This window comes from Carettochelys insculpta, chromosome 23 (assembly GCF_033958435.1).
Source record: "Carettochelys insculpta isolate YL-2023 chromosome 23, ASM3395843v1, whole genome shotgun sequence".
Taxonomy (NCBI): Eukaryota; Metazoa; Chordata; order Testudines; family Carettochelyidae; genus Carettochelys; species Carettochelys insculpta.
Window position 1 is genome coordinate 9,260,234 of NC_134159.1, and position 13,907 is coordinate 9,274,140.

A 13,907-nucleotide genomic window follows, 5' to 3' on the forward strand; every position below is an offset into this window, starting at 1 on the left:
GGTGAAACAGTAAATGGTGGCTCCAATTTCCTGTTTTCTGAATTTAGATTGGTACTTCTGTGTGTTGCAAAGAATGCCAGATTCTTTCTGGAATCCTTAATCCTAGCTGGTTTGGTTTAATTAGGCTGATTTTGAAGTAGACAGTTAAACCCTCTCTTTCATTTGCTTCTCAAATTTCAGCCTAATCTGTTTGCACTAATAAAGAGCTGCTGAAAACTTTTGTCAGCAGTAATCATTTACAGCTGTTGTTATTTACTTCCTTTCAATCTGGGATGACTGTAAATAACAATTTGTAGCTCAAATGTAATTTAGATGTTTTTAAATTCAGTTTTATTTCCATGTACCATATTAATGCATAATTGAATTTGGCTGGGACAGTAAAATATTTTATGCTTTACTCTTCCTCCATGTGACTTCTGGCTTGTTTTCACAATGGTCATCACAGCTCTTCTCTTCCCCATAACCCCCCAAACCAGTCATGTGTTTCTCTATAGCTGAAACAAGATTTCACTGTTGTAGGTGAGGAAAAAATTAGAATTTCTCAAATTTCTGTCCATCTATCTAGTTATTCATGTTAATGTAAACATTAGCTGTTACCAACATTTGTCAGTAAACTAGTACATTTTAATTGAACTACCTCTGTATGTATATTAATAATATAATGGTCAAAAGTCATAAGAGGAGGAAGCAATTTCATATTAGATATTAGAAGCATCAGAAAATAAATCTGTTTCTTACCTTTCAAGAGCTCACATAAGGAGAGATTACAGAAATAACTAATGATGTTATAGGATTACCGTAAATGATTGCATCCAGACAAATTATTCTGTGGCACTTCAAATTATATTTTAAATTGGATGTTTATTCCACCAGGTGAGAGATCAGGCACAGCGAGCCTCACGTGTTTTTCTTGACATTGAAGCTGGTGCTCCTGTCCTGCTCATCCCAGAAAGCTCCAAGTCAAACAATCTTCTTGTTGCTAATCTTGGGAAACTGAAAGTAAAGAACAAGTTTCTATTTGCAGGCACACCAGGTACCTTCTCATTGAAAGACAAGGTAAGAATAATTTTGTATATTATCTTTCTAGTCTGAAAGGCCTATTGTTTTTTTTAATGCTTCTATCTTAGTTTTCTATCTAAATGTGGCTTTTTGAAGTGTCAAGAGAATTTTCTTTAATTTTCCATTCCCATAGAATATTACATCACCACACACTCTAGAAAATACAGTGGAAACTAGTGCCTTAATCAACAGTTTATATTTCTTGCTGAAGTTCAGTGTAATGACTTCGTGAATTGTTCCCATCTCTAACAAGTTTTTCGCATCTTTCTGTATTATTTTGCGTTACTACCTTAGCTACTTTGCTGCAGATACAATTGTGTCAGAATATTGAATGAGATGTACAAAATGTCTTTCAGTTCCTTTGCTTGACTGCCAGTCTACTTCCAATATTTAGTCTGAAATGTCAGGAGTTGAGCCAACTTGTATAAGTCAGACAAAATTCCCTTTGGGTCAGTGAGAAATGTAGAGCCAGATCTCCAAGAATAGCTAGAATGTGCCTGATAAGGTAGGAGCTCAAGAGCAGAAGTGGTATGATGTACTTTTCCCCTTCTTCTGCCCCCCCCCCACCCCCCCAACAATATGAAGCATATATTCTTTGGTGGCAAGCCAAATTTAAGTGAGATAAATATTGAGAAGACCAGCAGTGTAATACATGTGAAGAATGTTTGTTTGGAAACTTCCTATTTCATCCACCTCTTCCTGCAAAGTAGGCTATTTGGGACCAGTTACTTACAAGAACCAGCATTTGGCAGGAGAAATGGAAAAGGGCTGACAGGCTGATTGTAGCACAGAAATGAATGGTTGGTAGCTGGTATCTAACCTTGATCCTCCTGCTAATGTTCAAAAATATTGTTCTATTGGTTTGGACAGTGTACTTGTAGCTGACTGGGATGGATCCTTGCTTTTGAGATATTTGTTTCCTTTGATCCTTTATTCCCATTTCTGCCCCTCAACTATCGCTGATATGTCCAGGAGGGAATGTGAAGTGTGTCTACGACAGGATGGTAAAAGAATTTGAATGGTGAATTGACATGCTGCAGTGTTGCCGCATAAACAGGTTAAAAGTGGGATTTACATTAATAGTTGGGGATTAAGGAGAAGCTGTATGAATATCAATCACTCTAAGTCTTTGTATAAGAAACTGTATTATTAAATGTTGAATAATTCAAGATATGTTTATAATTTGGGCTTTTCTTTGAAATTTTTCTCCCCCGACCCCCTCATTTGTTTTGAGGATTTGATTTTGCAAAGCAGTGCATACGAGGATTCCATTTTATGCGAGGTATTAGTACATCTTTGCAGAGGTACTAGGTATTCACTTAAAGAAAACAGATATTGGGCAATTGAGCATTAATGCATGTAATATAAAAATGTTATATATTAAAAGGGTACTTTTTTGTTGCAGTGATTTTTGTAGAATTCCATAAGGGTTAGTTTTGAGTTTATTCTGCAGTGTTCTTACACTTTATTTCTTCTGTGAGGTTTTACATGCATGCCTAAAGATGACTGTTTGGATTTTTATGTGAATTCATAGCATTATGGGTGTTGTAATATAATTTTTGGATTGCATGTCCTTTCTTCAGCTTTTTTATGTTAGACATACGATGAAAGTTACATAAAAAGAATCTTGTCAAAAAAGCTTTAAACTTTACAATTAGGAAAAATTGCTAATGTAAAGCTAAAAGGAAGGTTTTGAGGGAAAATGTAAAGAAATGGAGATTACTTAATGGCTTGTGAGAGAGGTGCCATTTGAAATGTCTCACATACCGTATAAATGAAAGAATGAAGTCAAGTGTGGGTTGAGCCTCTCTAATCTGGAACACACTTATCCGGCACCATCTTTAATTTAGCATAATTTTAGTTAGTTGGAAGACCACTTATCATGGTTATGGCCAAGTTTCTTGTGATCCCATTAAGTTTGTTTCCAGTCACCAGTCCTGGCTCTCAATATTCTGTGCTGCTGTTTAGCTGTAATTTACCCCTAAATATCTTCTAAGAGACAAGTAAACAAAGGAAGTGTTGGTAATGCTACAAGACAATATTGACCTCCCATGGCCAAGCAAATTGTCTTGTCTGGCACCAGACAGGTCCCAAGGGTGTCAGATTAGAGAGGTTTAACCCATAGTAAGGGCAGGAAAGTGAGAAATCCAAGCCTTCTGAAACACACAGGGAAAAGTCATAATTGGCTCAGGTAGTTAAATCTAATTGTGTATGTTTACAAAACAAAACAAAACATATACACAAAGGTAACCTTGAATTGGATTTGGGTTATACAGAGAGGCCATTTCTTCGAAAGTGGCATGGTAGTACATGGCCCAAAATATGCTAATGAGGCACGGATGCAAATTCTCCATGCTCCATTAGCATAATGTCACGTGATTTGGAGTCTGGAAGACTGTTCTTCTGGACTCCAAAATGCCATTTAGAAGCGTGGCCCCCGGGAGGTCTTCCGGAAGTAAGTCCTTGTTCCGGAGGCCCATTCTTCCCAAAAATTTTCGGGAAGAAGGGGCCTCTGGAAGAAGAACTGCCTTCGGGAAGCTCCCTCAGGGCCGCACTTGTACACGGCGTTTTGGAGCCCGGAAGAACGTTCTTCTGGACTCCAAATCACGTGACGTTATGCTAATGAGGCATGGGGAATTTGCTTCTATGACTCATTAGCATATTTCAGGCCATATATTACCATGCCACTTTCGAAGAAAGTGGCCTGTATAGAAACGCCAAGGTGTGTAACCCCAGTAGTGTTCAGTGAGAAATATCTGATCATTAAAGGCGTGGAAGTAGATCCTGTATCATTAACATTTTTCATTCCTTTCTCACTTTTCAGAAAGCCAAAACAAATGAAAAAGCAAACCCTGTTCACGCAGATTTGAAATAGTAACTCCCTTGCAACCTTCTGATGTTAGATGCTGTGTTTTGAAAATGGAAAACTTTAGTGCAAGAAACTTCATAATCTGAGTGAAGGCACACACAGGCACTCCCCAGTTTACAAACTTCCAAATTACAAACATCCACATGTACAAACAAAAGCTCACCTAGAGCCTCAGGCAGGGGCAGCCTTAAGATTTATGGGGCCCTACACAGTATTGTTAAACTGCTTCCCTTATGTGGGGTGACAGCCTAGTGGAGAGTGGGAGGATGATGGTTATTTTAGACATCTCATTTTTGTAATCTTCAGCAACACACTAATAAATATTTTAAAGTAAATTTTGAACTAAGGTTCTGTAGGCTAACACAGTAAATTCAAATTAGATAGCACTTTAAAAATTAACAAAGTAATTTATTAGGTGATGAGCTTTCATGGGACAGACCCACTTCTTCAGATCAATAGCATTTCCAGTACAGACTCAGTTATAAAGCAGAGGTCCAAAATAATGAAATAAAAACTGACAAATCAGATAGATGGAACTGAAGCGGGAGGGGGAGAGATAATAATAGTCTTGCCTAAGATCATTATGAATACCAAAGGAAGGGAGACAGTCCTTATAATGCATGAGATAATTGCTATCTCAGCAAGTGTTCAGAAACTGACAGTGTATATCTGCGGTTGGCAAACTACTGTTAAATGGTTTCATTGCCACTTGACTGGTTCTTACACAGGTTAATGTTCTGCTGTTTGCTCTGGCAGGCTTTTTCACTTTTTCAAGTTAACTAGACTGTCTCCCAAGGAGGCAGAGCTACAGAACAGGGATAGGAAAAAGTAGGTGGACATTAAGACCCAGTGATGCCCCAAATTTTTGGCTACTTTATGCAGTTGCACATTCTGCATATTGATAATGATGGCCTAGGCCTCAGGGGAGTGGGTAAGAGAGACAGGACTCTAGAGCAGCAGAAGGAGGTTGCACAGCCAGCAGCTAGAAGGAAGTGTATTGAAGGGGAAATTGCTGCTTCTCTCCAGCTGCAGGTTGTGTGGATGCCCCCTGCTCCAGTGGAGTCCTCCACATCGTGCTCATGCTGCTTGCTACCTCCCTGGTGAGGGGAGCGGGGTGCAACCCACAGGGAGGGGGGCAATCTGGGGGATTGAGCTGGCACAGAGCCTGCAGAGGTGGAGGGGACATGGCAGCCAGGGGATGCCCAGACGTCCTATTCAGAATCTTCACCTTCTCCCCCTCTAATTAAACCTTCCTTTGCACAAGCAACAGCATTCAGGGTTAAATAAAGAAATACGTCTACTCTCTTTTCATTGCAATTACTCAGTATTACAGCTACATTTTGGGTTAAATAGGCTTTTGTGGGAAGGCCAGGCAACCTAACTATCGTTTATAATGTTTCTATGGGAAAATGTGTTCCGAGTTCCAAGCAGCTGACTTACAAACAAACTTTTGAAACATAACCTGTTGGTAAATTGGGGGCTTCCTGTCAGCCGGACACAAACATAAGCAAAGCTCCTCTTCTTTCTGGGGAATTGTAGTTGTAAAGATGGGAAATGATGTGAGACAAAGATTTAGGTTTTTAAGTTGTTTACTAGTGGGGAGTTAAATAGTTTTGCTGCATTTTGTGTCATATCAAAGGTGCCTACAACATATTGAAGGGCACTATTTTAAAAATTCCTATAAATGAATAAATTATGATTTTTTGTACTAATTTGCTTTTCATAGTATTCCTCATCTGAGGAATATGATTATGAAGTCTAGTTACTATGTAACAAAAGCCTTTGAATCTACAACTAAAATCATTTTATGCAAGTGATCAAAGGCATGAAAATAATTAGCACAAAATAGGTCATAACATTTAAGCTGTGTGACATTTCCAGCTGTGTCAGAGGTATTTAAAATATAACCCTTTGAATAATTATAATTTTAATGAAATATTTTTGGAAACTTTTTAAAAACATCTATGTTGACTTGGCACTCCTATTTTCCAAATATATTATATCATAAATCTTGTTCTAGGGAAAAATTACTAATTTTTTTAAAAGCAGGGAGAAAGAACTCATATGCGATGATGACTTTATTTTAATATTTAAGGTGGGCCAAAATTTTGAGTGACATTTTGTTTTTTAAATAGGCAACATTGTTTGTAGAAGTGGTTAAATCACAGCTTCCACTTTATACTCTTCAGAAAATTACTTTATGAATATTATGTGTATTAATCTATTTTAAAATAAGTGCAATCTTTAAATCATTGTATTCCTTTCATTAGCAGGATCCTGCTCCATTTTCTACACCACTGGGAACTCCAAAACATGGCATAAAGAAAACAACAAGTTCAGATGTATCTAAGGGGGCCATCAGCCCGACAGAAGGGTTATTCATGAAATCATCCTCTGGAACAAACATGAATATGAAAAGTGAGTTTGGATTGAATACACTGACTGAGCAGCAAGGACAACCACCAAAGTCACCTGACAATCCAGGTATGTGAGAGATAATAGGACAGTCTACTTAACTTTCCTGTCTTTTGAATATCAATCGTTCATTTTAGTTTAGGACATCCTTTATATGGCATGGTTACTTCATGATTTTAGGGCTAACCTTCCTGTCTGTTACTGTTCAGGCAAAGGATTTAGGAATGTCTGTCCTTCATTTTTGTACTGCTGTAATTACATTTCATTTCACTGTAGCTTAATACCATTGATAACAGAAGCCTAGGAACAGAAGAGAGAGGCATTTGAGTGACATGCTGATAAAAACCTAGATAGATTTTCATATCTACTCCTTGCCTCCAGAGTTGAACTTCAAAATCTAGGTTTTATTTTCTCCCTGTGGCTGGGAGAAGGCACGGAGGAGGGGCTCTTAGCCAGCTGTGGGCAGCTAGGCAGGATGACAGCTGCAAAGCAACTTCAAGTTGCGCTTAATTAGCATTAGAGTTACGTGCAACTTGAAGCTGCAGATTTCAGGATTTACTATATAGAGGAAGGAGGAAGCTGAAGATTTGGGCAGCAAAACAGTCAACGTTTGGGATTTTTGTTTCTAGGAATAAGTAATAAAAAATTTAGATTTTTGAGCATGGACTAGTTAATGTGTCCAATCCATCTCTCACTGAAGTCAGGAAATATTTCTGTTGTCTTTAGTGGGTTTTTGATGACCAGCAGTGACATAGTTAACAATAGTGATGTTTTCATGTTTGTCTTCAGACTTTAGTTTAGTAATTGGTGGAGAAGAATGGGGAAGTTTACAACTTTCAGAGCTGTTTTGTTCTTTTTCACTCTGCAAACTTAGAGATGTTACTACATGATCACGTTTCTAAGGTTATGTTTGCAGTCACAGGGATTATAAACATCACTTGTGCTTGAACATGAAAATTTAAACTCTGCACAATTCAGCTGCGTGAGATGGATTCTGTGATGCATGTTGCATTCATGTAAATGAGGAATTTGTGGTTATAATACATATGATGTATTATATGCTGATGTGCATCAGATACCAGTGTTGAATGCAGCACCATAATAATATAAACAGCTCAGAATTATTTCCATAATAAAGTCAGCTTTCTTCTCCAATAAAATAGCTGGTTTCATTAATTCAGAAGGTTTAATCTTACTTGATATATGACTCCTTGTGTACTCTTTCAGAGGATCATATCTGCCTGTTAGACTGCATTGTGGTTGATCTGCAGAACATGGACATCTTTGCTGCAGAGAGATACTCTAGAGAGTATTCTATGGCTATGGAGGACACCAGTGCAGACTTGAACTTCCCTTCGTACTTTGTTAGGCAGACAGGAGGAAGTCTATTGACAGAGCCTTTTGGATTGAAACTGCAAGTAGAGAGGAACTTAGATAAGTAAGTTACAATTATATGGGTGATTTCATACTCTATACTGTGGTTTAATATATGTTTTTAACTTAATGGATTATGCAGTTTAGTGTTCCCTCATTTTTACTGATATTTTGGAATATTGCTACTCATTGCTACACAGGCCAGCAATTTGTAAGTACAGTAAAAGCTGTGTTCTCTGGCACTTGGCTAACCAGCAAGTTTTATTATTTGGCACAGCAGCACATGGGGCCATTTGGCCTGTGCCCTCAGCGTGGCTGTTCCGCCAGTAGCATTGGAGCCAGCTGCCCTGCAGGGGCCAGCACTTAACTAACTGGATGATCAAGTGTGTACTGTAAATAGGATAAGAAGCACTTGTGCTGTAGTCTTTGATATTTGAAAATAAGGACCAAAAATAAAAAGTGTGTGCCCAGGATTAAATACTTAAATGCCTCAATGTGGATTTAAGTGTGTTCCTTGATTTTCTGTGGAATTGTTTTCCATTCACAAAACAAAAAATCAGTCTTGTAGCACATTAAAGGCTAACAAAATAAATGAAAACTGATGAATCCAGCTACCTAGGAGAGGAGGTGGTGGTGGGGCTCATAGTAGCTGATTTGTCAGTCTTCATTTAATTATTTTCTATCTTTCTGTTAAGTTCTTGTCGTGCCAGTTTACTTTTACAGAATTTTGTGATCTGAAGACGTGGGTCTGTCCCATTAAAGCTCGTCATCTAATAAATCATTTTGTTAGTCTTTAAAGTGCTACAGGACTGATTTCTTTTTTTGTTGTTTTCTGAAGATACAGGCTAACTTGACTACCTCTCTGTGACTGTTTTTTGTTCAGTTTGTTTTCCCATGTAGTAGACATTGCAGCTGAAGATTTTGACATTTTTTTTCCTCTTTTATAGGGAGATAAGCCATTCAGTACCAGACATATCAATTCATGGCAATCTGTCATCAGTCCATTGCTCTCTGGATCTGAGTAAATATAAACTTATTCGAGGACTATTGGAGAATAACCTTGGGGAACCTATAGAAGAGTTTATGCGACCTTATGATCTGCAGGATCCAAGAATTCATGTGAGAGAAACTTTGAGTTCTGCTAGGTTAAAAACAGACACCAAAAGTCATGTCTAGGGTTTGTTAAATGGCAGTTTCACTAGTGGGTAGTGGATGAACTATGGTGATTGTGAAGCTCTCAGTGTTTGGGACTTGTTTTGTCTCAGGAGCAATAATGGGGAGACTATTTGTAATCTTATAAATGATTATTGTCACTGCTTGTTTCAGAAATTGTTTTGAAAACAGATTGTGAACAGTAGGCATTGTCCATGGATGATGGTGGCATTTAAACAGGCTTGCTCATTTAAAATAAAAAATATTTGCTGGTGCAACAAACATGAGACCTGCGAGTTTTAGTGAAAACTCTAGTATGTTTTTTTTGGAATGCTTAGTAACAGTCCTGAATGTCCCCTTTCTCATTTGGCACATCATCAGATACCATTCTTGTGGAAAGACTGAGAGCATACTATTTGGAATTAATAAGTGTATGTCATTAGTTGAGGAAAGGAGGAGTTGAACAACAAGTATATAGCCTCAGCACACCAATCCCCTATTTGCAAGGGAAGCAAATTCAAATTCCCATTTTCAAAAATGTATTGAAAATGTGTGCAGGATTCCCCCAAAGATATTAAACGAGGCAGGGGGTCATCTTTTTTTTCCTGATGTTAATACAGGTTGAACCTCTCTAATCTATCACCCTAGGGACCTGACCAGTGTCAAATGAGAGAATTTGCTGGACCACAGAAGGTCATATTGTCTAGCAGCATTACCAACACTTTCATTGCTTAGCGGGGGTCTTAGAAGATGTTTAGGGGTAAATGACAACATAGAACACTGAAAGCCAGGAGTGAGGGCTGGAAACAAACTTTGAGACCCCAGGAAACTTGGCCACGTGCATGAGAGTGATCATCCAGCTAAAATCATGCCAGATTATGGAGTTGGCCAGACGAGAGAGTTCCAGGTTAGAGAGGTTCAAACTGTATGTGCAGCATACAGATGCTTATTTTTAAAAAGCATATCCTTAACTAGTTAATCTTTTGATTATTACTTCAGAATAAATTTAAAGCTTCCATGGACAGGTATTAATTTAGAATAGAAGATGAAAATGTAGATGGTTTGCTGTTTCCTTTCGTTGAAAGCCTGGCATAGAGAGTAATTTATTTAAAATAATTTGGCTGCCTGTGAAACAATTCATCTTCATCATAGAAGGAATTTGAATTTTTTTTAAAGCAGTAAAACAGTTGACATTAGTGGCATTGAATTGCATTTATTCTTGTTTGAGGTTACAGTTCTAAAAGTTTATTTTTTCTGGAATATGTAATTAAATTTTGTTGAGGAAATGTCTGCTTACTTTTCTCATTAGAAAATTCTTGGATCCGGGATCTGAAATAATGCAGGTGCTTTATAGGTAATCTTGATGTTTTCCATTTTCAGACTGTGTTGAGTGGAGAAGTATATACCTGCATGTCTTTCCTTGTTGACATGGTTAATGTGAGTCTGGAACTGGTTGAACCAAAAGGAAAGGATGGACTCAGCTCATTAGCCAGGTATGATTTTGATGATTGACTTTAGTCTGAATTAATGCTTATGAGGTGTAAATAATTTTCTCAATATTATGATATAAAGGAAATAAATTATGCTGATTTATTATGCACATTGATATTTTCAATATTTGCACAGCATGCATCCATTAGATAGAATCTGTGTTAGATAGTTTTGATGGGAAAGTATTATATTACCCTAAACCTCTTAATATCTTTGCTTTTTCTAAATTGTATTTTTTAATAATAATTACTTCATAGCTGAGCTTGACATGGAAAACAAAGGGGGTTGACTCAGCCCTTTCTCCTTCCATGACAGATGGGATTCCATGAAGGTTGTGGGTTGAAGGACTTTCAGGTTAATTCTTAAACAGATGTCCTGTCTGCATTTCATGGACCCTTAAGATTCAGTAGTTATTCTTTTTCATAGCAGTATATGTTGTAAGAGTCTTAATAGTTAATTTTTTTCATTTTAAATCTGCCAGGTTTGACTTTAAGAAATCCAAGTTGCTTTTTGAGAGTTTCTCAAATCAAACAAAATCTGTCAATTTGGTTTCACATTCTATGATGGCATTTGACACTCGTTATGCTGGGCAGAAGACAACGCTAGCCATGCCCAATGTGTTCAACTGCATCTTTCAGCCATCAAAGAACAGTAATAATAAAGGAGCAATACAGATTGAGTTGCATTTCAGGTGGGTGAATCCAGGAGTCTTTCCTTTATAACATGTTAGCACATGAATGAATATTTGTACCTATGCAGTGTTCTTGTAGTGATGTCAAACAACAAGAAAGGCAACCAACTTCTGTCGGTGAAAGAAAAACGCTACAGAGCTTAGCATAGAGTTCTTTGAGTCTGGGAAACTTAGCATGTCACACTATGGATAAGATGGGACAGGCTGTTTAGCATAAGTAGTTACCACGTTTCGAGGGACAGTTCAAGGTGAAGTGGCTTTTGTAATGATATTTCTTGATCATAAACTCTTCTTTACCCTTTTGCTTTGCTTTGCTTTGCTTTGCAAAATTACTAGCCAAAAATGAAATCTTTAGGGGTGTGTGTGTGTGTGTGTGTGTGTGCAAGCTCTCATGAAATTTTTACTCAATTGTGTCATCATCATCAATAACCATCGGCTCAGTGCCTGTTTACGTCCGATGCCTGTCTTACTATTTCCTTCCATCTTTCCCTGTCCAATGCAGGCGGAGTAGCTTAGTTTGGTGTGCAGCTAGTCTGCAGAACCTGCTTGATCATCTTCCCATTCTCTGTGGGGTCTACCTCTCCTATTTGAACCATCCATTATGCCGAATACCCACTTCTTCAGACCATAGCCAGACCAGAACACCTTAAATATTGAGTCTGTTCTGGTCTGGCTATGGTCTGAAGAAGTGGGTCTGTCCCACGAAAGCTCACCTAATAAACTATTTTGCTAGTCTTTAAAGTGCTACTTGACTGCTTTTTGTTTTGATAGTGTATAGACTAACACGGCTTCCTCTCTGAGACTTTTTTTTTTTACGGGCGACATCCAGACCGTCACCTTTTATCAGTCAGTCATACTGGGATCAGGTTTCATTTGTATTGTTGTTTCATGATCAGTGTATTGACACTCATGACCAACCCTCCTCCTCTGTCCAGGCTTGGTACTGGCATGGAACCCCTAGCAGCAGAGTTACTCAATTGTGTGCTGCAGTTGAAGTAACTTTCCAGTAGATTAGTAACAGGGAAGCCACCATGTTAGTCTGTACTCTAACAAAACAAAAAAGCAGAAATGTCTCACTTTAAAGACTACCAAAATGATTTATTCGGTGATGAGCTTTTGTGGGACAGACCCACTTCATCAGATCAGTCTCATTTCCAGTACAGACTGACCGATTGATAAGTATTCCAAGATTATTAGATGAGCAGAGAGTAAGGAAACAGAGTACTTATAAAAGTTGCCAGTCTGTATTGAAAATGAGATTGATCTGATGAAGTGGGTCTGTCCCACAAAAGCTCATCACCGAATAAATCATTTTGATAGTCTTTTAAAGTGCTACATTTCTGCTGTTTTGTTTTTTTTTCCAGTAGATGTCACTCTTTTCCCTTTTTTGGACAGCTAACTAAATCCAGAAATGGATACCTGTGTAACATATTCTAACAATAAATCCCCATTCTACCTCACATGTGGGCGTTTTCTTTTCCTTGCTCTCTGCTCATCTAATGGTCTTGGAATGCTTCAAAGGATCAAAAGTTTGAGTTTTGTCCGGTTCTAATTGTATATTGTTTGAAAATTGAGGTATCTTATGATAATGTAACCATGTAAGAAAAAGGCATCTGTTTTACACATGGCAATATTTAAAGTTCTGAATATGTTTTATTAAGGGATTTGTGTTTAGTTGGTTAAAGGAAGGGAAAAGGGACATCAGACTCACATGATGTACACCAAGTCCAGACACAGAATCACTGACCGAACTGAGACAAGTCATTTGACATCTAATTCTTTCACGCTTTGTAAAATTAGTGTGATATCTCCTAGTGTTCGTGTGCAGCACAGTCAATGTTTGTAAATGGCTTTGTGCTCTTCTCATGAAAGTCACTAGAGAACACAGGTTGATAGCAGGTTTTGCAGTATATTTCATTCCAGTGCAACCTACGTAAGCTATTTGAAAGCCTGTATCTTAATATGAGTGTAACGGGTACCTGTGTAGATATTAATATTTGTTATATAGATTCAAGGAATATGTTGTCTGTAACTTGGTAGAACAAAGTGGCTCAGGAACGTTGGTGGCTTAGTTTATTTCTGTGGCATTACATCTTTCCAGACTTGTGTACCCTTTTCAGGAGTCAGATTTGTTTGCCTCCCCCCAAGTTTCACTTCACTTTAAATCTACTTGCTTACAAAATCAGACATAAAAATAGGAGCATGCTTGTAATGGAAAATTGCTTCCTTTCTCATTTGTATCATGTAATTAAAGATCAATTGAAATGTAAATATTGCACTTATATTTCAGTGTATAATATACAGAGTACTGTAAACAAATCATTGTAGGAACTTTTAATTTGTACTGACTTCACTAGTTCTTTTCATATAGATTATTGTAAAATTAGGCAAATGTCTAAAGGAGTTGCTGTACTCCAGAAGACCTCAGTAAAAATGTTTGGCTCGAATAATCATGGTTACACGGCAGTATTTTGCATTATCTGTATGCTATCTGTTTTATGCTTCTTTTCATTGTGGAGTACCTTCTCAGCACTAGATGAAAGATTTTGCAGGATTAAGCAATAGTTTCACCCTAGCTCTTGCCTTAGAAAATATCCCACAGATTCAGGAGGTTTAAAGGACTGGGCATACATGTTGGTTTTCACTAAAGAATTGTAGCTCTTTAGGGACTATATGACTTATATTGTGTCAGATACAAAATAGATTTGTGGGTGTTTAAACAGCTGAACTATTTTCCAGTTGCTTTGATCAGACATAATTGACATTCCAGATCATTAAGTAAAACTTGCTGTCCTTCCAGAAGGACTATTTCAAATGTGGTGCTAAAAAGTTCAGTTAGAGGAGCATTTTTTCAGA

General features: G+C 37.6%; 1 protein-coding gene across 10 annotated transcripts in view; it reads left to right on the top strand.

Moving 5' to 3' along the window:
* The window catches only part of VPS13D (vacuolar protein sorting 13 homolog D), a 225,761-nt gene that overhangs the window by 44,543 nt on the left and 167,311 nt on the right, over positions 1–13,907 (top strand). For 7 of the 10 annotated variants that reach the window (XM_074975870.1, XM_074975874.1, XM_074975877.1 and 4 more), the window contains 6 exons: positions 874–1,056; positions 6,199–6,412; positions 7,571–7,781; positions 8,665–8,836; positions 10,250–10,362; positions 10,842–11,051. In XM_074975870.1, the coding sequence (XP_074831971.1) occupies positions 874–1,056; positions 6,199–6,412; positions 7,571–7,781; positions 8,665–8,836; positions 10,250–10,362; positions 10,842–11,051 (1,103 nt within the window). The remainder of the gene's footprint in view (positions 1–873; positions 1,057–6,198; positions 6,413–7,570; positions 7,782–8,664; positions 8,837–10,249; positions 10,363–10,841; positions 11,052–13,907) is intronic. The other 3 variants (XM_074975875.1, XM_074975876.1, XM_074975878.1) reach the window with 1 other exon arrangement.